Below are 27,388 nucleotides of genomic sequence, written 5' to 3'. Positions count from 1 at the left end.
GTTCAGAGCCTGTTTAAAAAACCTCCTGTTCTCTCGCTTCTCTAGAAGTGTTTCCCCCTTAGAAGGTTTGTATTTCGGTCTGTGTTTCTGGGCTTCGTGCCGGCAGACCTTCGTGCCGGCAAAGGGCTTTACCTTTTCATTTACCTAAGCTGCGTCTTAGGTTCTTGGGTATCTCGGTGTTCAACCCCCAAGTTTTCCTTTTTGTTTTGTGTCTGAGCTGCGACTCAGTTACGTTGGGTTTCCCTGGTTTATATCCCAACTATTTTTCGTTCCTGAGCTGTGCTCAGTGTTTTTGTTTCTCTGTTTCTCGCCCTTGTTTTTACAGGGTTGTTTTTTGTTTGGCCGTTTTTTAAGGCTTGACAGGGAGTTTGAGTTTTCACTCCGGTCATTCTGTTTTATTTTTCCCCTTCCTCGTTTCCTCTAGCCTCTGTGGCTTATCACCTCGGTGATAAGCTTTTTGAGTCCCTGTACAGTTGTGTGTTGTGCTCCGACACTCCCCCCTCCCTCACACTTATTGCAAAGCCGTTCATGGACATTTCACTAAGTTGGTGTTTTTAACTTTATTTGCTTATGTAATATTGACATCCTAATTATATCACAATGTTAAATGCAGGTATTTAGCAAAAGTCACTAACGGGGAGCCATATGCATTTCATGACGGCAGATTTATTGATTTTCTTAAAACGTCACAACAGCTGACCACTGTGGCGTTTCTACTATACCAACTTTTTAAAATTGGTTACTATCTAAAGTTACTTGCAAACAGCACTTTAGCAAACCATATTCTCAACTGACATGCAAACTATTAGTACCTCTGTCGTGTCTTCAACACCCCATTAAAAACACTTCGATTTTTAAACATACCAAACGCTTTCACATCTAGTAGTAGTCTACATGAAAAACTACCTTTGCGCACAAGTTCTTAAATTGTATTTCAAACACTTGTGCACTTGTGCATTAGAAAATATGGGAAGCATTTTGGTGCTGTGCATTTTATATATTGTAATAAACCCTACTAGAAGGGACCAGAAATAATTTGTAGGCTGCCACCACCTTTTTACCGGTAAGGTCTGGATATATAGGAAGTTGAGAACACACCACAAGGAATATGGAAAAATATAACAGACTTTATTTATTGCTGGTCAAGGGCAAAACGGGGGGAAAACCCCACTGGGCGACATGGACAGGCTACGGGACAGAGCAATTTACAGTCGCTACGCACAGCCAAGTGCACTGTTAAACTTAAGAATGGTAATCTTAGTCACTACACACAGTTGAAAACATTACACACGTGGACGTGGCCACTATAGCCACTACAAACAGCCAAGTGAAACTGTTAAGCTTGTAAGAAGGGCAATCATAATCACACGTAGCAAAGTGAGAATATTAGGTGAGAATGCACACTACCATCTTGTTATAGTACCACCCTACTGTCGGAAATAATCGGTAGGTACTCTCTTCCCAACCACTGACTGCCCCATACTGTTTCCCTCCCGCACTGCCACTTATTAAGAGCACAAACAAACACAAGTAAAAACCCGGGACAAAAGAACACAATTAAACAGATTAAAACTTCCCTGCTGTTGTCGACAAGACCCCTCTTCGGGGTCTGAGCTTGAGTGCCAGCCAGCACTGGAAGAGGCGACACCAGTTCGGTCCACGGCACTCCAAATTGGTCACACCACGCAAGCAGTGTGGCCAGAACAATTGGCGAGGGCCGTATGGCCGAAAGTCTGCTGCACATAGGTCGCAAACAGAAGAATATGACCCCCGCAACCCCGTGTGCCTGGCTCTGCCTTTTTAAAGACTTTAAAGACTATTTAAAGACTCGCCAGAGTCCACAACAGCACACGCAGGTGAGAGTCATTGGCTTACAAAGACAGTATGTGCGGACCAACAGCGGATCCCCGGCATACTGCAATGAACTGAACATAACAAAGAAAATACACATTTTTTATAGGGAATCTTATCTTTTAGGGTCTGTACTTGGTTGCATGCCACACGTACACTTCTCCTGCAAAAGCATCTCCCAGACATTACCTCTTCATACAAAGATACTCATAATTCATACAAAGATACTTTCTTTCCCAGTAACCTTGACATTTCAGTCTGCTAGCATGCCTAAGATAAGACACCGGTGCACAATTAATTCTCAGCATGAGAAAGAGAAAGTGGGAGAGGGGGGCACATCTGTTCATGGAACCGTCCTGAATCTTTACAGAATTGCATAGAGTATTTATAAGCACATGTCATTATCTCATGCTTGATATTTATACACTTTGTTAAAGAGCATGTTCTCTTCTCACGTGAAGGCAAGAATATGGGAGTTAGGCATTATACATGAAAACTGTTATAATAATACATTTCTAATCACGTATATGTTACGATATATAATGTAAAACAATGATTAAACAGCATATTCTTCCACATCCCTCCATTTGAGACTTCTACTTTGGTTGCACGAGCAATTAATGAGTTGAGCAATCTAGGCACATCGGCATATCGGATATCAGTGCTTCATCTTAAATCATCATAAGGGAAAAATTTATATGCTTTTTAATGCACAAAAAGCATTTTATTCATTTTTGGAGAGATTTTTGGACCCCTAGGAATCTTGGACTCCCATACTGATGAAAAGATAGCAATTCTCACTTGAAAATGATACAAAAGTGAGTTTCATGAGTCAAAACCGTTGATTTGTACTGAATTATATGATTATGCTACAGCAATGCCCAAGACATTTTGGATAGATTTGGAGACACTAAGGTGCACTCTTTACTTTTTATTCATAGATCTTTAGTAGTTGTGCATATCACTTTGAGATTTTTAACACTTGTGGGCAAAGAGTTTATGAGCAGGACATAGTATAGTTTTACCTGTTTTTTATACAGTGTATCTCTCAATATTTCATTTCAAACTAAAGGAAAACCATTTTCATCAGGTTAATTGCATTTGTGGCACTTTATTTCTACCTATATTATGAATATAAGCTAATCAAAGTTAGTGCAACTGTCCTGCTTCATTTAAGCTGCTCACATCTGGAATTATAAAGCCTGAAATAGAACACCACCTAAATGGGCCAGAATTTCCCAAATTTGGAATCTTAGCAAAGGGGTTAAACATGCAACAAAAACTTATTTATTTATTTTGGTGGGAAAATACACAAATACAAGTGTTGATTACACTACTACAGCACTACTCCAGAGTAGTGGCATCGTTGTATGTTCAAATAATAGTAATAATACTTGTGCAATAGGCTTTTTTTCTGACATCGGTTACATGTTTTAAATTCAGGCACAAATAATGAAGAGCAACTGGCATTTATCAAGAAATTAAAATAAATGTGGTTTTAAGGAAATGCTGCACAATTTTGTGGGAAAAAAATAGAGTGACTATGTAGTGACTAGAAATCAGATTTCAAGAGAGATTTTTTATCATTGTAGACCATCTGCAACAGGTGTAAGATTGTCACAGGTTTCTCATATACTACCTGTAAACATGGTTTTCAAATCTATAGTCAGCGTAATGGTGGGCTTGTGACACAGCATCTTTGTTGGTGATATGGCTGTATTTCTAATGACTATCTTGGCGTGTCTGCAGATATTAAATCATGTTACGATGAGGAGAAGAGTCTGCGGGAGATTGCAGAGCAGCAGATCTCCACCCTGACCCAGGACCTGCAGAAGGAGAAACACGAGAAGGAGTGCTTCGAGGCAGAGCTGGTAATGACACCCTCCCCTCCACGATACATGGCTGTCCATCTTCAGAGTCTTTATCTACATGTTAATTTGGTGTTCAAATTTGAAAAGAATACCTTCAGGAGGTGGGCATGGGGGGAGCAATGGTTGAGTACATAATGAATCGTGACTTGTGGTGGGAATGCAGCTAAATCAGGAAGTGCACTGCTAACAGGGTCTGACTTAAAACATCAGTGCTATATCTACTGATGGGTAGATGAAGAACAGGGGAAAATCTGGAGCCCAACTGATTCTTGCCCATTCAGTTGGATAATTACACAATTAAAATTTGAGTTTGCAATGCAGAGCCGGAATCTGTTGATATCAGATCAACAGGAAAAAGGTACAGGTTATTCAGGAAAAAGGCAATGGCATTGTTGGTCTGAATGGCCTTCTCGTCATTATGTTATGTTACATTATAGAGATATCCAAATGCCATTTGAATTTAGTATCTATATATATTGCCCAGTGAAGCGGTCAAGCTTGTGAATATCTTTGCTGTCAACATGAATATCTTGTTGACCGCTCCATATGCATTCAGAAATCACTTAACCAATTGGGCAGTGATTGTGAGTGCAAAACAATATAATAATGCTACGACATTATGGATGAAGTGAAAAATAGAAGCACAAACAACTTAATGAAAGAGTAAAACAATATCCTACTGGTACAGTACATGGCATACAGATGGATTTAATTTATTTTGCACATCTTATAAATAATATTTACACAACAGGACAGAAATCACAAAAGACTTAAAAGACGTTTGAGACATAAAAGTACAAAAAAAGACTGTAATACCAGAGTTAGCATTAGCTGGAAATTGCTGGTTTTGTCCATAAAAATGATCCAAGTCTGGTAAATTTGAAGTCATCTGCACTTTCTGGCTGGAAATAATTAAAATAATTAGGTGTAATGGCTCTTACAATTTCAGATATGCGTTTCAATTATTTTGTCTTAAAAGCACAGCAACTGTTGTCAGCAAAATGGAATGGTCTCTATCAAATTATAACCACACTGAGAAGCTGTCCACAGGAGGAGAAGATTATGCAGCTAACACTGATCTCAAGATGCACAACAACTTACAGGACATTCAGTTTCAAGTCAGCAGCTGCCCATTTCCATGCCATGAAGTATTGGTGCAAATGGAAGGACATAGTTTAAAGAAGTTGGTGGTTGGCTATCTTCGTTCTAGTTACTTTTTGCTGGGCCCGGCCAAGAACCGAGTGTATCTCTAAGGGACGGGATGGCTGACTCGCTGAGTCCCTGTCTCCCCATTGTTGAAACGTGCACAAGTGGTGGCGTGCAATGGGTGGTGATATTAATCTTACATGACTAATGACAATAGGTGAGTCAAATAATTTTGAAGGACAGAAAAACAGTGAAACTCCAGATGTGAAACAGTGTTTGTGTTGTAGCTAGCTAGCAAGAATTATGTTGATCAATGCTGTTGGGCTCAGAGTAGCCTCCCTTGCTCTCTTCTTCTGACTCACTCCCCAAATCCATATCAGCTAGATGAGGATATGCCTTAGCCATTCAAAGTGGTTCTCAAGATTAATAATATTTTCCAAAAATAGAAGGGAAACCACAATTACACCCGACCTAGTGTGTATTTTTCCTGCTAACACTGTGGCTGAATGTGTGATACTGTGATAATGCAACCAATTACTGTTATGCTCGGACTTAGATCGCTGTTCCAAACATCTAATTAGACATTACGTTGTTGGAATGCTTATCCTGTCCTCTACTGGATAAAACAATTGTTGATCAAGCCAGAATGATCTGTACATGTACAAAATCCCCTGATCCTACAGGAGTCTCACTCAGTATAAATGGATGGTAAATGGACTGCATTTATATAGTGCTTTTATCCAAAGCGCTTTACAATTGATGCCTCTCATTCTCCCATTCACACACACACTCACACACACACCAACGGTGAAAGGCTGCCATGCAAGGTACCAATCAGCTCGTTGGGAGCAATTAGGGGTAGGTGTGTTGCTCAGGGACACTTTGACACGCTCAGGGCGGGGGATCGAACCAGCGACCCTCCGACTGCCAGACAACCGCTCTTACCTCCTGAGCTATGTCGCCCCCATATATTTTGTATACATACAAGACATATTTATTCTGAAAAACTACAAAGAAATCCAAAAAAAATTGTATTTTCTTTATTCTGTAGTGATTACGTGTATTTCTGATACTGTACAAAACCAGATTTCTTTCCCCAATTGTACCCCAGGATGGATATAACACCAGGATAGAAGCCTGGAGTGGATTTAACAAAGCGGTAAAATCTGACGTGTATTTTCTCAAAGTTGGGCCTAAATGTCTCCAAATAGTGCCAAACCTCTCCAAATTAGAATATTGTGCATATCTTTTTTTTCCAGCTATATTAAACTTACTGAAGCTAATTCTATTGAGGGGGATACCCTCTGAAACCCCACAAAAGAAATATTCTTTATTTAACCTTTTGGATGCACAAAGGGTGTTCATAATGGTTACTTATCACACACACTAAAGTCACTTGGAAACAATAAGACCACTTGGTTTTACCTTTCTGTGCACTCTGATTTACTTATTGTACTCAGCTGTCTGTCTGCATATGCCCTATAATTTAAGTGGCTGTATGAAATGAGGCAGAGCCTTCTAGCACCCATTTTATTAGTCATCAAAGCTTACAAAGAAAATTCAAGGGAATGTCAAGGGAAATGTGAAGTGAGGGAACTCATGTCTTGCTCCAACAGTTGTCTTTTGCTCTCACACTCAGACACATACAGTCAGGTCCATAAATATTTGGACATTGACAAAGTTATTGTTATTTTAGCTGTCTACCACAGCATATTGGAGTTGAAATTAAATAATTAATATGAGCTCAAAGTGCAGACCTTCAGCTTTAATTTGAAGGTATTTACATCCAAATCGGGTAAACGGTGTAGGAATTACAGCACTTTTTATATATGGTCCCCCCCCTTTTTTAAGGGACCAAAGGTAATTGGACAATTGGTTGCTCAGCTGTTCCATGGCCAGGTGTGTGTTATTCCCTTATTATTTCATTTACAAGTAAGCAGATAAAAGGTCTATAATTGATTTCAAGCGTAGCATTTTCATTTGGAATCTGTTGCTGTTAACTCTCAATACGAAGTCCAAAGAGCTGTCACTGTCGGTGAAGCAAGCCATCATTAGGCTGAAAGAAAAAAAAAAACCCCATCAGAGAGATAGCAAAAGCATTAGGTGTGGCCAAACCAACTATTTGGTACATTCTTAAAAAGAAAGAACGCACTGGTGAGCTCAGGAATACCAAAAGGCCCAGAAGACCACGGAAAACAACTGTGGTCTTCCGGTGATGACAGAAGAATACTTTCCCTGGTAAATACTTTCCCTTCACAACAGTTGGCCAGATCAAGAAACCCTCCAGGAGGTAGGTGTATCTGTGTCAAAGTCAACAATCAAGAGAAGACTTCACCAGAGTAAATACAGAGGGTTTACCACAAGATGTAAACCACTGGTAAGCCTCAAAACAGGAAGACCAGATTAGAGTTTGCCAAAAAACATCTAAAAAAGCCTGTACAGTTCTGGAACAACATCCTATGGACAGATGAGACAAAGGTCAACTTGTTCCAGAATGATGGGAAGAGAAGAGTATGGAGAAGGGAAGGAACTGCTCATTATCCAAAGCATACCACCTCTTCTGTGAAGCATGGTAGAGGTAGTGTTATTGCGTGGACATGTATGGTTGCCACTGGAACTGGTTTCCTTGTATTTATTGATGATGCGACTGCTGACAAAAGCAACAGGATGAATTCTGAAGTGTATAAGGCTATATTATCTGCTTTGATTCAGCCAAATGCTTAAAAACACATTGGACGGCGCTTCACAGTGCAGATGGACAATGACCCAAAGCATACTGCGAAAGCAACCCAAGACTTTTTTAAGGCAAAGAAGTGGAATGTTCTGCAATGGCCAAGTCAATCACCTGACCTGAATCCAATTGAGCATGCATTTCACGTGCTGAAGGCAAAACGCCCCAAGAACAAGTAGGAACTGAAGACAGCTGCAGTGGAGGCCTGGCAGAGCATCACCAGGGAAGAAACCTAGCGTCTGGTGATGAGTATGGGTTCAAGACTTAAGGCAGTCATTGACTGCAAAGGATTTGCAACCAAGTATTAAAAATGACAATTTAATTTATGATCATGTTAGTTTGTCCAATTACTTTTGAGCCCCTAAAACTGGGGGGGGGGGGCTATGTATAAAAATGGTTGTAATTCCTACATTGTTCATACAATATTTTTGACAAATCCCTTGTGACTTAAGTGTACACTTTCAGCTTTAATATATCTTAATTGTTTCATTTCAAATCCATTGTGGTGGCGTACAGAGCCAAGATAATGAAAATTGTGTCACTGTCCAAATACTTATGGACCTGACTATACACTCACACGTATGTGAGCAGGCACTGCTCTCTACAATAACAGTTTATTTTACTGTGCTGACCTCTGCTCTTAGACCTGCAGGGTGTGGTTAAACAAGCACGAAACCGTCCAGACCCACGGTGCAACTTGGCGAACTATATTTTTTGGTTGATTTTACGCGCTCATATATGGCAGTTGGTTCTCTCAGAATTCTGACTGATAGGCAGGGCAATATTTTCACTAGAGACTTGATACATCCCGCCTTATAACTTCGAAGTCCCAGGTCATTTGTGAATGGTTTAAATCGATTTTGAAAATAGACACTTCATGCTACAATCATGATAACGGCAATGATTGTGCTATGAAGTTTAGGTAGCAAACAACAAGGCTGAATCCTTTAGACCTAATTTACATAGAAACTATACGCTCAGATCGCCTAGTTTCACTTTTATGGGGATTGGCGGGGCGTTTACCTGTGCTAATTAGGAACAACTGGCACACGCTTTCAGTTTGCGAGGACAATGGGATTCATCATTATAAGAACACTGTTGTGAACAATTCTGCGGTTTAAGAACATGTCATGAATCTGACGTTGACTTTTCTTTGTACCTTTCTCAAGAACAAATTTAAGAAAAAACTTAGGAAGATATTGGTGAATGAGACTGAATTGTTCCTGCCACCAAACTATGAGTGGAAACAACAAACTGTGTTTTAGGTTTATTAGTAGATTAGATACTCTACAATGATGCTAAAGTGCCACCATTGTCGCATAGTCATCTGTTTAACAAGCACCCCCTACCTGCAGTCTCTTCTGCAGCTATACCCCCCAAGCATGGCACATTGAACAATAGTGTCCACCTGGGGAATTATAACATGTAATTCTACTATCAGTACCTGCTGCTAAATATGGAATAAATATACAATCTTACCATTGGTTTTGTATGTAAAGATGTCTCTTTAAAATTTTGTGTTAATTTATTGTTTTGAACAATCCGTCTGAGAAATAAGCAAGAAAATAAAAAGCAGGGGTAAGTATTTACATGTGCTATGCATATCCCCCCCCCCCCGCATTTTAAGCCATTGCACTGTAAGTCCAAAGCAAATTATCTTCGGTGTGGGTCAGAAGAACAGGTTTCGTGAAGTCCAGCTAGGATATGTACTAACATGTACGTACGCATTACTGCAAGTAGCATTTCAGTTATTTACGTTGTGTCATATTTCTGATATTGTTATATTTGCATTGCTTGTAAGAAAAAACTGCCTCTGCTAGTAATGCACAGCGCAGTACCAATGACTGACAGCCCTAGCGGTTGGTATGGATTGGAAATGGCATGGAATATACTCATTCAAATTTACTGTATGCTGATATGTGCCAGATAAAATGAGTGATTATAATAGTAACATCTTGTCCCATCCTCATGCAACAAAAGATTACATGGGAGGTGCTATGGATCGGTCTCTGTCACTTTGTTCGTTCGTTCCTCACACTGTAGTATTATGTGTTTGCCACCCGTTATGTCCTAGAACAGTTCATCACACATCCGATGCATCCCATTGGTCTTTCGATTACCGCAGGCTTCTCACTTCTCTTAAATTAATGGCAGCTTGAACCAGCGTAGCAGTGGAATTGTCAATATACAGTGAATTCCATAATTTGTAGTAGTTATGTCTAAGAGTACATTTTAATTATTTAATACACTTATGTAAACCTGTGAATTTTGTGCTCAGAAATTGATCAGATTATAATGAACTTTCCTTTACAGAACTTTGCTGCGCTGATCAGCAACTGGAGTGTAAATGTCAGGATTCTGAAGGCGTGCAGTTTTTAATTCAAAATGTTGGTATTGGGCATTAACCAACATCGGATCATGTTAAAGATTATTTAAGTTGCTTTAAATCACCTTAGCTAATATGCCTAATATGCTACAAATTGTTACAGGATGGCCGGTTTTTTCTCCCCCGGCGTAGTGCCAAGAATGGTTTAAAAATATTTCTGGCCCATTTGCGAATCAAAAAAGTATAAAAACAACACATCAGCAAAGAATGCTCAAATTTAAGTTAGCCTGTATCAAGTGTATTCATACTACCAGTTAGACATCAAGTAATTGTTCCCCCCTCAAATTAACTTGGAGGTGATGACATTGCATCATTGGTGGGGGATGCACGTTTACTATTTACTTATTTTTCAAAGCGATACCAATGTTTTATTTTAAACCATCTTAAAGGGCCGCAATTATATCATTTATAATGGACAAAAAGTAATTTCATACCAGGAATCAATTTGGTTGCTTTTTTAAACCTTTTCCAGAGCCTGTATATCTTTCTTGTAGTTCTTCCCCAGAACTGCACGCAATATTTCAAGTGTGGTCTAAAAAATATATTGTATAGGATAAGTATAACTTCCTTGGACTTATACTCTATACATTTGGCTATACAGCATTCTGTCTTTTGCTGCTTCAGCACAGTACCTAGAACCTGAAAGGCTTTGATCAATCATAACCCCATAGTAATTTGAGCACATCATAGTTTTGTTCCTCTCAAAAAGTAATCCTGCCTATTTTTTTTCCCACATGCAGAACTTTACATTTAGCTATATTGAATTTTATTTGCCAGGTTTCCACCCACTTCTGGATTTTGTTAAAAATCGATAAACTGTGGCCATATTTTTGAAGTATCAACATTTCACATAGCTTCAAGACACATCCTGAATTATTGTGCAAAGTTTCATGATTATTGATAATACCCAAGTGAGTATAAGGGCCGCTGGCAAGTGATTGGCTGATGGCAGCCTTATTGTTTGAGAAACCAACTTGTCCTTTTAGATACAAAATTTAACAGCCATTAAAGCCGCAAGCGGCGTTGGGAGGGGTCCAAGCATTGGCACCATCGCGCCCCCTATGGAATGATTTTAAAATGGCTCTGTCCTCATGATCATATGCCTTCACCCAACATATCTACTGAATATCATGATGATCGTATAAAATATTGATGACTTATGGCCAATTTTGTGCTAAGAGACGCTGTCGGATGACTTAGTTACGTCGCCATGGATGTGTCCTGGCCACTTCCCGTAAAGGCCTTTACTATGTCGTAACACTTAGATGGTCCGGCGTGTATGCACAGCTGCAGTGTTTCTGCGCCGCAACTAAAAAAGGCGTCACACTAGTGTTGTCACGATACCAAAAGTTTGACTTTGATCCCGATACCAGGTGTATTATCACGATAATTGATACTGAAACGATACTGATTCAATACTCGGTACCTAACGATACTGAAATTACCTTAATAGATCAGAAACATAGTGTCCACAAGGGATGACCTCATTTTCGAATTCACGGTTTATTAAAAACCCGGTTTATTAACAACCTTTAAGTTGAAGCCTGTTCAACATATCAATAAGCATATGACTATAGTGTTACAGCACTAAACCATAGAAAACTATATTAAATATATTTCAAAAATTAAACAATTGTAAAGTAAATTATCTGTAAACAGGTCTTATATCTAAAAACAGCACATTTCAATAACAATACAGCATCTTCCTATAATAAAATATTTACAAATTAGAACAGCTATTGCTACTGAAGTGAACTGAGTCTAAGCTTGCGCTGTATCAACCACGAAAAAATGCACAAGCGCAGGTCACCTCACTTGCCAACCTTAGTTGCTACTGCCATCTAGCGAAGATTCTCACAAATCATAACTTTTCATCCTCTCAATCGGTAATGCGGGAGACACATGTCCCTGGCTTTTACATTTGACGCAAAACTACCGAACGTCGGAAAATTCTAATACCGAACCTTCTTTTTTTTTTTTTTTTTTTTTTAAGTACCGAAAAAGTGCTGAAGTGTCGGTGTACTGTGCAACACTACGTCAGACACATATACCAATCCATTGCTCAGCTTAGCAGAGAATGCACATTTCAGAGCGCCTCAGAGACAGATAGGATAATAATACATATTTCATATAGCCTAATAAATACAACATTAAAAAAAACGAAACGAAAAATCAACTGGACATTCCTGCTAGCATGCGTGCTGCGCGAAGAATACCTTATTATTTATTTAGACATTGGCAGACTACAGCATTTGCGTCTGTAACTGCAGCGAGAAACTGCAGCTGTAGACACAAGAAAGTTTGTTATATTATGGTAACAACGGAATGAGGCGGACTACATATATAGGCTATATTTACCGTCATTGTTTTATTATACCAGCGTGTTTTCGCGCGTTTGCAGAGAAACTCAATTACTATCAATAAAAATGGTTTAGCTATTTCTCAGCATAGCCTAATGACGGATGGAGATGGGACGAAAATAATTTTCAACCGTCCACCACATTTTAGCAATGTTCCAACACTCTCGTCATCACTGTTCCATGTGTCACAAAAACTATTACACTAACGCTTACATTGCAGTGTGAAAAATCCACATTATATAATACCACTAACCTATTTAAAGACACCCAATTTCAAAAAGAACGTATATAACGAAAAGAACGTATATAACCGAAATATTTTGAGCAGTAATACTTACATAGCAACATGACATTTTATCTGTGTTTAGTAGCCTAATATAGAGACAGAAAATCAATGACAAAGTCCTATCCGCTTCTGTTTTGTGTCAGAAAACAATGTCAGATAGGTCTATCAGCAAAGAAATGGCTTAGCTAAGCCCTGAAGTCCTCAATAATAATAGTACTCTACAAGAAATTATGAAAATCGTTGACAACGTTTAGTTAGGTGAATCGTCTTTTATGCTACGCCACAGTGAATGCGCAAGTGAATGCGATAAGAAAATATTCCGTTGCACTGAACTATAAAACGCTATTCCAAATGCAAAATCATACATGTTATACATCGTTAGAAAGCTTATACTCTCACCTACTGAATAAATGAACTGTCAATGAAGCCAAATTGTACGAAAAACGGCGACAACGCCGTAAGCAACAGGAATCACAAACGGATTGTCCAAGACAATATATGACCACTCAGTCGCAAAAGGGACATCTCTATGCGTAAAACCAATGGTAAGATTGTATATTTATTCAATGTTTAGACCCAGATATTGACTGTAGAATTACATGGTATAATTAAAGACGAATTGTCTCGTTTATGTCGTTATTCAGTGAGCAGCGTTGTCACTGCTGTATTGGCATATTTTTCGGGCTAATGTCGGGTTTATCTTGTTGCTACGGAATATTGCATTACATTACATTACAGGCATTTAGCAGACGCTCTTATCCAGAGCGACGTACAACAAAATGTATAATCAGGAACAAGTGTGTCGAAAACCCTAGAGGGCAGTAGCCTACCGTTCCAAGTGCAGGGAACAACCGCATAGTCCAACTTGGACCCTGTAGGTTAAACTGATTAACACTAACACAAACAAGTACAGCAACAACGCAGTCCATGCGAAAGTACAAGCAATAGTTAAGACGAGTGCATTAACTAAGTCACCTACGAAACAGCTAACTAGTTACAACCCTAACCTTACAGTTAATTTAGAGATTAAATTGAGAATACGATTTCTCTCAGCATAATGACGGATTTAAAGAGTAAACGAACTCACCCGTTATTGTCTTCAAATGGATCCATGTCAAAGAAAAGTAATGATTCATCCTCTCGAAGCTTTACCGCAGCGTATTATTTATTTAGACACTGGCAGAGTACAGCATAAATTGCGTATTTTGTGAATATTCAATGTTAGAAATTGCAGCGAGAAACTGCAGCTGTAGACACAAGATAGTCTGTTATGTTATGGTAGCAACGGAACGAAGCGGACTATATATGTATTACCGTCATTGTTTTATTATACCAGCGTGTTTTCGCGCGTTTGCACTGAAACTCGAAACCTACCAATAAAATGGTTTAGCTTTTTCTCACCATAATGACAGATTTAAAGACTTAACAAACTCACCCGATACTGTCTTCAAATGGATCCATGCCAAAGAAAAGTAATTATTCGTCCTCTCAGAAAGCTTTTACTGAAAAACTTTTTGTAGCCTATCCTAGCATGCACTTTAGGTGGCACTGTCAGACCGTCCTTTCACTGATAAAAACTAGACCTACGATGTCGGATTACTTGCGTCGCCATGGTTGTCGCTTGCCGTAAAGAAGTTTACTCGATGTCGTAACCGTTTAGATTTGGAGCTCCAGCTTTTCCGCACCCCACCTAATGAAAAAGTCCAAATGGTGTGCAAACCATATGGCGGACATAGGTGCTCCCAAAAGGAAAGTTGTAGAGCACATTCAGATGCATCAGTCGACGAAGTTTTGCGTTGATCTGACTTACGGTGTGGGAGGTATGACCTTTTAAACTATGATCCTTTGTTATAGCGCCACAATCTGGCCGACATAGGTGATTTTTAGTGCCTGAGTAGTGGGGGGCCATAGGAACCCACCTGCTAAATTTGGTTGCTCTAGGACTTATGGTTGCTGAGCCTCAGACATTTTAGCGGAGAAAACTGCCACGCCCCAACTAAAAAGTCTAAATGGAGGGCAAACAATATGGCGGACATAGGTGGGGCCAATGGCAAAGTTGTAGAGCACGTTGAGATGCATAGGTCGATGAAGTTTTGTGTTGATCTAACTCATGGTGTGGGAGTTATGGGCTTTTACGCGTTACCCTTTGTTATAGCGCCACCATCTGGCTGACATACGTGATTTTTAGTGCCTGAGTAGTGGGGGGCCATAGGAACCCACCTGCCAAATTTGGTTGCTCCAGGACTTATGGTTGCTGAGCCTCAGACACTTTTAGCGGGAAAAAAATAAGAGTAATAATCCTAACAGATACAATAGGGTTCCACCAGCTTCGCTGCTTGGACCCCTAAATATAGGAAAGATAAGGAATAATACTAATAATAATAAAGATAATGGAACAATGCTTGGACCCCATTGCCCCCCCAAATTTTTCCTCTATCCCCCAAACCTTGCGAATACTTAGCCCTAAATGAAAAAAATATGTTTATGCATGGGCCCTTGCATTGGAGAAATCCATTTCCTTTTAGTAGCGCCATCTGTTTTATATATTGTCCAATAACAGAACTCTACTCGATCATGGTCAATATGCTTTCTTTGTACAATAGTCTGTGATCATGTCAGCCCATAATGAACATTCTACCAAAAACGTATTGTTTTAACTATTAAATGAACTAATTTGTGGTAATTTCTTTGGCATTAGTGTCAGATTAGTGTTTCTGAAATGCTAAGATTGATGGGAAATATGTCTGCATATGCTTTTGTCCAATGTCAGTTGTCTATTTGTCGTAACTATTAGCTATGGGTTTTTTGTTACGAACGTGACTCTGAAGGACCCAAGTGCAGAACTCGAACACAGAGGTCAGATGAATCAAACAGGTTTATTAGCGGGTTGTACAATTATGACGAGGCTTGGCGAGGGCGAAGCAGGGGCCGGGGAGGCGGGGCTGAGGCGCAGGGAAGTAGCTGGGTCCGCAACTGAGCCGGGCAAGACGGGGAGCTGTCACCGGACTAGCAGGACGAGGACGTGACTGGACTGGACCGGGATGGACCGGGCTGGACCGGGCTGGACCGGGCTGGACTGGGAGGCCGGCGAAGGGCGAGCTAGATCCGGCAACTAAAATAGGAGAAGTGATGACAGGACAAAGACAAGACCCAGAACAACCAAGAAGACTGGACTACGAACAGGACAGGTGACAGACATGCAACACGACAGGAACAGGACCAACTGGCAAAGTAGGGGAAGCAGGCGAATGCGCGGATCTGTAGAAACGAGAAAACGCAAGTTTAAACAGCAAAATTAGGGAAACCCGACATAACGTATCAGATGAGCTGAAAACAATGATCTGGCGAAGATCTGTGGATGAGCTGAGACTAAATGCTGGTGAGGCAGCGTGCGGAATGAGAAGAGCACAGGTGAGTCAGATCAGCCTTGATCTGAGAGCTGGGGCGAGGGTCCGCCTACGCTGCAACAAAGAACAAAGATCATACGAAAAAGACAAGATACGTGAGGCTAACAGAAAACATGAGAAACACAAGGAATATGACATTTTTAAGGTCAGTTTTTTAAGGTAAGGTCAGAATCTTTAAGGTGAGCTAGCTATCTGAGGAAAAGAGAAAAGAGGAGTCCTTGCTATAACTAGCGTATCTAAATGATTTATAAAGACAAAAATTGATGGTAGAATAGAAAAAGGACCAGGAGAGAAAGGTAACCTTGTTGCCAGATTTGGATGGCTTTTTAAAAAAGTGAAACACAGACGTTCAACTCAAACGTGTCAAAAAGTGGCTGACTTATGTGGTATCGCCATACAGGTGGGGCAGCACAGAGACTCACTGAATTCCAACAAAGTGGCCAGAGACCGTTTGTTACAGTGCCAAGTTTTAAAACAGCAATCGTCAACATACACCTCAGTCTCCTAATTTGCAAAAATACTTATTAGCGAATGATATCCTTTGATGAAGTGTGCTAGCTACTTTGGTTGTTACGACATTGCCTGTCACAGGCGCAACAGCAGAGTGCTGTTTAAATGAATGAATCATTTTTAGGTGTCCAAGCAGCAAAGCTGCAGGAACCCGATGGTGCATTTGCACTGTCAGTTAGCATTGGGCTAGCTCAGCTGCGCTTTAGAACGGTTCCACTTAAACCGGTAGTTTCGTGAGTTTAACCCGCAGCTGTGCGTTAAGTTAAACGTGATTGCTCTGTAAAAACAAGCATGAGTTCAGCTGATTCACTGCTAAACTGTCTGGAAACCCTAAACTGTCTGGAAACCGGAAATATGATTTGGTTAACGTAAGATCTACCCAGAACTGACAATTTAACAGGCAATTTAAAGGAATGCCACATAGTAATAATTTCTGATTCTTTGCACTTTAGATCCTCGCAAATATCAATATTATATTAGTAATATTATATACTTTTAATGCAATTAACATCGCATCTGCCAGCAAATGTAAGATTTACCCAGAACTGACAATTTAACAGGCAATTTAAAGGAATGCCACATAGTAATAATTTCTGATTCTTTGCACTTTAGATCCTCGCAAATATCAATATTATATTAGTAATATTATATACTTTTAATGCAATTAACATCGCATCTGCCAGCAAATGTAAGATTTTTTCTTCAATAAATACACAATAAATGCACAAGTGTTTGATAATCACAATCTTTTTGTAGTTAGGGCAATCAGTAAAATATTTTACATAATGTTAGACCACAACAGAAAGTAGGCTACGACTTTATTGTCATTCTCATTTTTTTTTGTTTTGTTAAGTAAGTGTAGCCTGTGGTTTGCGTCTGTTTGAAAAAAAGAAATAAAATAAAGTCAATCAATAAATCAAAGACATTTCCACTGTTTTTTGTTTGTGTGCGTGCAATTGGGCTAATAGTTTCGGGTGGAAATTATTAAATTCCCACAAGACTAACTAGCCTAATTAACCAACACACCTATAAAATAAACTTGGTGAAGTGAAGTGGCCTGAGGTGAAGATGTCCAGAGTCGCAAACTTTACCCATGAACACAAGTTGTATCTGATCCAATGCATCAGAGAATTTGTAAACGATGTCGAGGATGCACAAAAAGACACTGCCACCGTCCTCTGGCGAAAAGATGCATGGATGAATGTCACGAACGGATTAAACGCCAGATTTAAGGCTGCTTCATACATTCCGCGTCCGCATGTCCGTGAGGGTCTGCTTTGGTCCTCGTGACGTAAATGTCGTCATCTGCCCATGTCTGGAGGCTCCGCGCGGACCCCTATGCAGACGTCCGCGCACAGCCCAAAATTTGTGACCGCGCGGACTATACGCATAGCAAGTGCGCCGACTGCACATGCTCCAGATAAAATTTAATGGATGCTTGTTTTGAAGAGAGTTGTGCAAGGAGATCCGCTGTTACCCACATTTATATTGTCTATCTGAGCATTCATAAAAATATTCTTTCACCACTCAAAAATCGTATTCCGTCATAGCTACAAGATAAACAGCTATGAAAATAAATAAAAATAAAATTATACCATGCCATTCTACAGTCAATATCTGGGACTAAATATTGAATAAATATACAACCTTCCCATTGGTTTTACGCATAGAGATGTCCCTTTTGAGACTGAGTGGTAATTTATTGTCTTGGACAATCCGTTTGTGAAATACACGCGCATTTGTGATGCCTGGGTACCTTCAAAATAACTGTGCGTAATACCACACCTGTTGTTTACGGCGTTGTCACCCTTTTAGTACAGTCTGGCTTGATTGACAATTTGTTTAATCAGTAGGTGAGAGTATAAGCTTTCTAATGATGTATAGCATGTCTAATTTTGCTTTCGGAATAGCGTTTTATAGGTCAGCGTAACCAACAATTTTCTTATCATCGCATTCACTTGCATTCACTCTGTGGAACTGGAAATGGAGTGTAGATCGGGAACTGCGCGTGCGTGGAACGCCAGACTGACGCGGACCCTCAATTGTAGTATGAATGGAACCGGGTGCGCGTCCGCGCGACCGGTACTGGTCCGCAGCTGTCCGCGGACGAGGAACGCGGAAAGTATAAAGCAGCCTTTACTGGCAGGCGGCCGAGCAGCAGCGACAATTAGAAAAATTTATGGAAGTGCATGAAAATGGATGCGCGTAAAGCGTCTCTGAGTGCACTGCAGGCAACGCACTTGACCTAATCAACCAAGAAATATCACTGCTCCTACCGAATCTCTCCAATGCTATAGACGGTACATTGGACAGTGATAGCCTTCCTCTGGCTGACCAATCAGGTATTATCATTACTCACTGTCCTATCTTATATATATATATATATATATATATATATATATAATACAAAATTGTCTATTTGAAATAACTTTTTATTTTATTTTAACTACTAATGCTTACTACAACAGGAGCCTCATCACAGCCTGCCTCTAGTGGGAGGAGCACCACCTCCCTGCCTCCAGGGAAACATCCATTGTCACCAGCTGCAACCCCAGGAGCTCTCCCACCATGCCCACCTCCATGGCCTCCGTGTCTTCCTTTACGAAAAAGATATATACCTATACATACACCACACCTAACACCCAGCACCCAAACTACTGCTGCCCAGCCACCTCCCCAGCCACCTAGACATGAATCACCCCAAACAACCAGCACCATAAGTGCCCCCCAGCCACTAGACACACTCCCCACCACACACCCAGTGCTCAAACTGATGCTCTCAAATCACCCTGCAGCATACAGTCAAGCTCTCCACAATCCCCTGGCACCCTACCCAGGAATAGGGGGATGCAGTGGTGACCAGCTGGTGACACTTGAAAAGCGAGGGAGGGCAACCTGCTCCTGAAAGGCTTGTCCGAGTTGCCTGCCAGAGTGTGCTGCATCGCTTTGAAAGGGAAATGCTCCAAATGAGCCGGGAGGAGCATAGACTGAAGCTCGAAATGATCAGGGCCCAAGAGCTCCGGGAAGAGGAGCTACACCAGGACCGGAGGAGAGCCCTACGGGAAAAGGGAAGGGCCTACACAGCCAAAATGAAATATTATAGGGCGAAACTGCAGCACTATGGAGGTGTTCCTCCCACAGGCACAGGCACAAACACAAGCTCCAGCAACAACTAATGTAATTTCTTTTTTTCTTGTGTATAATAAAAAAATATATAATTTCACAAAGTGACTCCATTCATATATCATCTGTAGAGAAGTTGTTCTAGAGTTTTTATTTTATTTTTTTCAAAGGGTCAGAAGGTCAAGTACCATTAACCATAGTGGGTGAAGGTTAATTTAGAAATGGTCCTTGGCTTGAACTTTTGTTTGAATACCAGTTTCGATTCTAATCTGTCAGGGGCAAGCTTCCCTTGTAAATGGGGGGGGGGGGGGTATAGGGGGTATAACTGGCTACTAAAATTGGGGGGGAATTGTAAGGAATTTAAAAAGAAAAAAAGAAAACCCCTAATTGCTCCCAACGAGCTGTTTGCTACCTTGCATGGCAGCCTTGTGTGTGCGTGAATGGGTGAATAAGAGGCATCAATTGTAAAGCGCTTTGGATAAAAGCGCTATATAAATGCAGTCCATTCCAAAGCAGTGCTACCCAATATTTCCTCAATTCTTTCAAGTCACTTGGCCCTGTGTGTAAAAGCATGCAGTACATGGACAGGCCAAACATATGTGTGGATGGCTTTCTCACAGTCAAGATTGATTGAATAGGCGTCTATATGTCCCATTTGTATTGGTATGTATGTATTTCGCTGCCCAGCCTTTCTGTTGCGTGAATGATGTATGTGTCTTGGGATAAATGTCTGTTCGTAAATGTGAATGTAACATGCTGCGAGGGAAATGTCCCCATGGGGATAAAGAAGTTACCTATGTATGTATGTACAATATGTATTTTACATGCAGTATTTATTGTACGTAGCAAATATACAATAACTTGTACATTTACTCAAATTCAGTTCAGAAGCAAGTATAAACATATGTTTTCTGGGGAAATATGCTTCCTGTAGTTACTCACCAGCAGTTTTCTACATGAATTTCAATGTGTTCCATGAGGCAATTCGAAATATTTGACACTTTGATCTGACACATGACATCAATGCATGACATTGTAAAATGGTAAGATTACAAAACACAGGGCGAAGTGACTTGAAAGAATTGAGGAAATATTGGGTAGCATTGCTTTGGAATACATCTTATTTAATTTCGGTGAGGCAAGATAGCCTATATTGTTTGTAGTACAGTAACTTGGCGTCATTTTGATATCAATACTTTTAATGGCAGGCCTGGATTTTGGCAGTTTGAATGAATGAGTTATAGACAGTGTATGTCTTGTATGTATGAGTAACTTGGTGTTTTTGTACGTTGAAAACGTGTTTTTTATGAGATATCATTTCTTTTTGCAAAGTGTTTTATTATGAGAGTGAGAAACGCGAAGTGACCCTCTAAGAAATGGTTGTGGATTATGGCTAGCCTTGTGTGAATTTGTACAGTCTGATGAGCGTGTACTGTTTAGCAGTTTCGGTTTGCTATATATGTAAAACAGTGGCTGTGACAAAGGGTGCGGTGGCGTAAGTGTAAACGCATCAGAAATGCAGGTGAAATATGGCCAGTGTATGTACTCACGGATTTGACAGCCATCCAACGAGCTTTGATTGACAAAAGAATCAGCAAGCCCGTAGAATTAGAGCTCCCAAGGTCGCAACTTGTGTACCCTTCTGTCCTGGTCCGTTGTCTGTTATTTCGTGGAGATGCACTTTTAGTGTTTGTAAGGTTTGTAAGGCATTTTGATAGGCTTATCTGCAGGTAGGAATCCTCTTCGCTGTTTTGCTAAGCTAGAACCGGAAAACTTGATAGTGGAGAATAGGAGCAGACGCATATGTCCCAGCAGGCTTTGCATATGAGAAAATAACAACAGTGTGAGAGAAATTAGCAGAAATGATGAAATTGCGTAGTTGAAACAATGTGTTTTTAGCAGAATGGGCATGTAGGTGAAGGTTGACATGATCACAGACTATAGTGCAAAGTGAATGAAGTGACCATGAGTGAGCTTAGTTTCCTTATCGAACGGTATATATAACAGTCGGTATAAAGCATTAGTCGTTAAAGTGGAGGGTTAAGTAATGTGTGAAATCTATTGCACTGATGTGATGTTTTAATGGGGAGTTGCAGAACGTACATACGTAGTAATTGTTTGTATGTGGCTAGATAGAGAACAGGGCGAGGTAACATGAATGTAAAAACGTGGCGTTTGCTGATAAGAAGGTTTTGTACGGTAGCCAAGTGAAGAAATATAGTTAGTAGAAATGGCACAGTGGTGAACTGATGTAACTTTGTAATAAAAGGAATACATTTGCCGTCATGAAATGCATATGGGTGGCCGTGAGTGAGTTTTGGTAAAGAAAATATAAGCGTAAGAAAACATTAGTGTAAAAGAGGAAATTATCTGCCTGAGGGCGAGGTGGGATTCAATCCTTCAACCGGAGGTTTACCAGTCTGTGACTTTGTTAGTGCAGCACCATGAAATAGCTATGCAATGCGTGAAATATAATTAGCAAACCTGTCCGTGATTTTTAAAGAAGGACACAGGCCAGTACGCACAGAAGAGCTACCGTTGAATCCATATGGGTTTGCAATATTGTAGCCGGTTAATAACTGAACGTGCAGACGGTACGTCATAATGCAGTGTATACGTTCGGTGAACGGCGGGTAGATATGGTGCAAAAGCAATAATTGAGAAGTAGTAGACAATTATTAGTGAGGGTAAAAGCAGGTTAAAGAAACGTGTTCCTAGCTGGGCTTGAACCTAGGACCCTATGTTCCCAAGAGTGTAACCTTGCCCACTAGGCCACAGGCCTAGTAAAAAGGTATTGGTATTTTGTGTGTGTATGCAAGTTTTTGATTGGGTCGTGTAGGTGAAGATTTGGCTGGTGTCGGTAAAATGTCCAATGGGGAGACATTTTTTTAGTGGGATAGGCGGCAGGAAAAATAAGAATGAGAAGAAGAATAAGAAAGAGAAGAAGAAGGAGAAAACGCAAAATCCCCTTAGTTTGGGGCTTTATTGTGTGGACATGTGAAGTTGTTTATGAAATCTGTCTGTTGAAATGGGGTCAGAATGTACAGAATTTAATGTTTTTAAGGGCGGAGTGTCTGTGGCTGTTGTGGTTATTTTTTTGGGGAACCCTGAAAAGTGCCAAACTCTCGGTGCTGTATAGGCATGGGGCATGCCCCCGCCAAGGCATAACTTGGCGGGATGACATACCTGCCATCCCAATGTATTCAATGGATTGCCTACCCTCTGTAGCTACCGTGGATGTCCTAAATGACAGTGTGCTGATGGTGCATAGAGTGCAGGCTGCGCGAATCATTAGTAGGAGATATAGGCTACTTCATGACCCCTTTCGGAGGTACAGTGAGGAGCAATTCCGGCAACGCTACCGCCTGTCTAAACGAGCATTGAGGCGGCTTATCTCCATGTTGAGAGGTCAGCTGAGGTCCAGGGGGAGAGGAAATATACCAGTGTCTGTAGTGCACAAAGTACTGCTTGCGCTACGCTATTTTGCAACAGGGTCCTTCTTACGCTGCGGTGGCAATCTCATAAATGTTCACGAGAGCGCAGTTTGCCGGATAGTACATAAGGTGCCCTGGACCCTTGCTACACTCCACTTGACTTACATCGTCATGCCAAATGAGGAGGAGCAGAGAGACATCTCAGCTGCATTCTACATGAAAGCAGACATGCGCGTGATTGGAATCGTGGACTGCACACACATTCCAATCGTGTTTCATGGCACTGTACGCAATCTAGCATTCACCAATCGGCGTGGGTATGTAACCCCTCTGTTCCTTTTTCTGTAAACCTCAAGAACGTACACAGAACGCAGTAACAGAATAGCAATTCTGCATAATACTATAGGCCTACAGTATACAATGTACAGTATAATGCTACTAATGAAGATGACATTAGTAAATGTCTGCGTAAAGATCACCGCGTTGTGTCATGCTGTGACAGCCATTCTATGATCCGCTTTTGCTAATAACGTGTATAGTAAAGCATGAACAAATATTTAACCTATTTTGGCAGAATTCGCATACTAAACGATATTTATGTGTCTAATATTACAGGTACACCTTTCTGAATTGCCAAATGGTTTGCGACAACGATCTGCGCATTCGCAACATTGTGGCGAGATGGCCCGGCAGTGCTCATGATGCTTGCATCTTCGATAGCAGCCAACTCAAGGTTCAACTTGAGGAGCGCGCTTACAGTGGAGTGCTTCTCGGTGTTTGTGGCTACCCCCTGCGCCGGTACCTCGTAACACCTGCCCGGAAGCCCATTACACGCGCGGAGGTCCGGTTCAGTAAAAGCCACAAGAAGACTCGCTGCCACGTCGAACGAGCATTTGGCGTATTGAAGAGCCGCTTTGCATGCCTCTCCTTTGAGCTGCGAACCACCCCACAAAGAGCGAGTAACATCACTGTTGCCTGTGCAGCACTCCACAACTTCGCAATTTATTGGGATGAGCTCCGTCTCCCTCAGCCACACGGAGCTGAACTTGAGGACTTCGATACTGTCGCCGGACCCGACACTGGTGATATAGCGGGCAGTGCATTTCGCCAAGCCATCATTGCAAACCATTTTACTTGCTAGGTCTACCACATGCAATTTGATGGCTTTTTTTTTGTGTAAACAAAGAATGTGCTATTTAAGTTCAGCATGTCTGTTATTGTATGGGTGGAGAAACCAGCCTACAATTTTCCAGGAAATGTAGAAAACTAGTTATCTCCGCAAATATTACTATATGCCAATAGTAAAGTGAGGGCATTTGCCATCTTTTTGTTACATCATAGGCATGTATATCACAACGGTGGGTCGGCTAATATGTGGTTGCAGTGTACATTTGGTTTGTCAGAATATATGTGCTAATAGATATCCTAATAGTTAACTCCCTAGACCAATCCCTTACAAAAATAATTTACTGCAAATTTATTCTGTAGTTTAACTGAAGTACAATGCAGTTTAGTGTCCAAATACTGCATTATACCGTGTCCAATATATTGCAGTAATACAGCAAACTGCAGTTAACTGTATTTAACTACACAATAAATATCATTTATTGAACACAAAGTAAATAACGATAAACATGGGGAAATGAATTAACGTTTAGAAATATTGTAATGATCTGTGCATTGGACGTGATATATAATTACGGAATTTAATAGGTTTAAATCTCATTCTCTCCTTAAACCACCATAACATCAGGTTTAAGCAAATGTGCACAAAAAATGACCTCTAGTGGCTATTACGTAATTTCTTGAGGACACAACAATTGAGATCAAGCTATACTTGAGGTGTAGGTTAAACCACAGGTGCTGAGGACACAGCAATGGCGTTCAAGAAGCCACGTGACTTGCTCTGGAAAATGCGAGTTTAAACTCGCCTTAAACTCTAAAGCGCAGCTAAGCTAACGACAGAGCAATAGCTTTTTTCTGGTTTTTATTATTATTATTATTATTATTATTATTATTATTATTATGATTATTAGTAGTAGTAGTAGTAGTATTCTCTAAAACTAAATGGGCAGCAAAAACTGTAAATCATAGAGGTTTGAAACCTTGCAGGAATGCTCCTGTTCCTCCCCACTACTCAGGGTATCGCAATGATGCCTAGTGGCCAGATGGTGTAATGCAGCAATTTACATTTTCGCCCATAACTCCTGAACTATGTGGTGTAGAATCAAAATTCTTCCACCAATTATGTGGCTCATGCTGAACAAAATGTTTTTTGCAAAACCTACTTTTGCGAACTAGTCTGGGGCCACTTGGCCCATCGTCACCAAATTAGGCTAGAAAGCATCCGCGGATGGTCCATCCATCCTTCCATTCTCTAACCACTTAGTCCAGAACAGGGTCGTGGTGGTAAAGGGGCAAGCAGAGCAGCCCAGATGTCCTTCTCCCCAGGGGCTTCTGCAAACTCATCCCGGTGGATCCCTTTGGATATAATCCCTCCAGCATGTCCTAGGTCTGCCCCAGGGTCTCCTCCCCGGTGGCCATGCCAGAATACCTCCTGAAGGAGGTGTCCAGGAGGCATCCTTATTAGATGCCCGAGCCACCTCAACTGACTTCTTTAACCCCTTAGCGCACATGCCAAATCTGGTCAATCCTTGCCCATTTAGGGGGTACCCTATTTAAAGCTTTATAACTCCAGATGTGAACACCACAGAGACTTGAAAAATGGCTTAAATGAAGCACGACATTTGTACCATTTACAGTACTAGCTTAGATTACTTTATGTTCATAGTTTTGGAATTAGAAATGAAGTGCCACAAATGCAATTGTTTAGGCAAAAAATCTAAAATGAATTTGCTCTTTTTTAGTTCGCAATAAAATACTGAGAGATTGCATGTATACAGCAGGTTAAAGTATACATATCCTGGATCAAAAACATCTTGACCACAAGTTCATAAAATCTAAGGGTGGATATGTAGAACTACTAAAGATCTATGAAGCAAAAACTAAGCAGTGTATCCAGCATCTCCAAATCTACCCAAAATGTCTAAATTATGTATTGCTGTAAATCACAACAAATTCACGTATTTCACTACAAATTCACTGCAAATCAACTGTTTTTACTCAAGAAACTCACTGTTGCATCATTTTCAAGTGGTAATTACAAGCTTTCTGTCAGTACAGTGGTCTAAAATAGCTAGGGGTCCAGAAACATATCCAAAATCTCTCCGAAAAGGAACATATAAATGAGCCCCTTATGAAGGTTTAAGATAAAACATTGATATCAGATTTCAAAATAATGCAAACATATTGTCACACAATGCTGTATAGTAATTGTGTAATAATTAACTATTGTGTGTATTTCTGTACTCTGTACTCTCATATGTTTTCTTGTATGGGGATGGGACGATATGAAAACATTTTTCAATCGTCCACCACGTTTTGGCAATGTTCCAACACTCTCGTCGTCACTTTTGCTTGCATCACAAAATCTATTACACTGCTAACTAACGCTTACATTACAGTGTGAAATATCCATATTATATAATACCACTAACCTATTTAAAGACACTCAATTTCAAAAATAACATATATAACCTAAATATTTTGAGCAGTAATACTTACATAGAAATGATGAAATTTTATCTGTGTTCAGTAGATGGTGACAGAGACAGTAAATCAATGATACAGTTCAATCCGCTTCTATTTTGCTCCAGAAAATGATGTCAGATAGGTCTATCAGCAAACATATGGCGTAGCTATGCCCAGAAGTCCTCAATAATAATAGTATTTTCCAAGAAATTATGAAAAATCATTGATAACATTTTGTTAGGTGCAGCATCTTTTACTGCTACCACAGAGTGAATGCTTAAGTGAATGCGATGATAAGAAAAAGTTTCGGTTGCGCTTACTTATAAAACGCTATTCCAAAAGTAAAATTAGACATTTTATACATTGTTAGAAAGCTAATACTCTCACCTACTGAATACATTAATTGTCAATCAAGCCAGACTGTACTAAAAAGGGCGACAACGCCATAAATGACACGTGGTATTACGCACAGCTATTTTGGGAGATACCCAGGCATCACAAATATGCATATATTTCAGAAACGGATTGTCCAAGACAATATATGACCACTCTATCTCAAAAGGGACATCACTACGCGTAAAACCAGTGGTAAGGTTGTGTATTTATTCAATATTTAGTCCCAGATATTGACTGTAGAATGACGTGGTATCATTTTTTAAAACTTTGTCTTGTTTATTTCGTTATTCTGTGAG

The 27,388-nt window shown here is 40.3% G+C and overlaps 1 protein-coding gene across 7 annotated transcripts in view; it reads left to right on the top strand.

Moving 5' to 3' along the window:
• Positions 1-27,388, top strand: part of eea1 (early endosome antigen 1) — a 278,859-nt gene that overhangs the window by 108,718 nt on the left and 142,753 nt on the right. For all 7 annotated transcript variants that reach the window (XM_064341907.1, XM_064341909.1, XM_064341904.1 and 4 more), the window contains one exon: positions 3,601-3,722. In XM_064341907.1, coding sequence (XP_064197977.1) covers positions 3,601-3,722 — 122 coding nt within the window. The remainder of the gene's footprint in view (positions 1-3,600; positions 3,723-27,388) is intronic.

Source organism: Anguilla rostrata, chromosome 7 (assembly GCF_018555375.3).
Source record: "Anguilla rostrata isolate EN2019 chromosome 7, ASM1855537v3, whole genome shotgun sequence".
NCBI lineage: Eukaryota > Metazoa > Chordata > Actinopteri > Anguilliformes > Anguillidae > Anguilla > Anguilla rostrata.
This window is presented reverse-complemented; position numbering and strand designations above follow the sequence as displayed.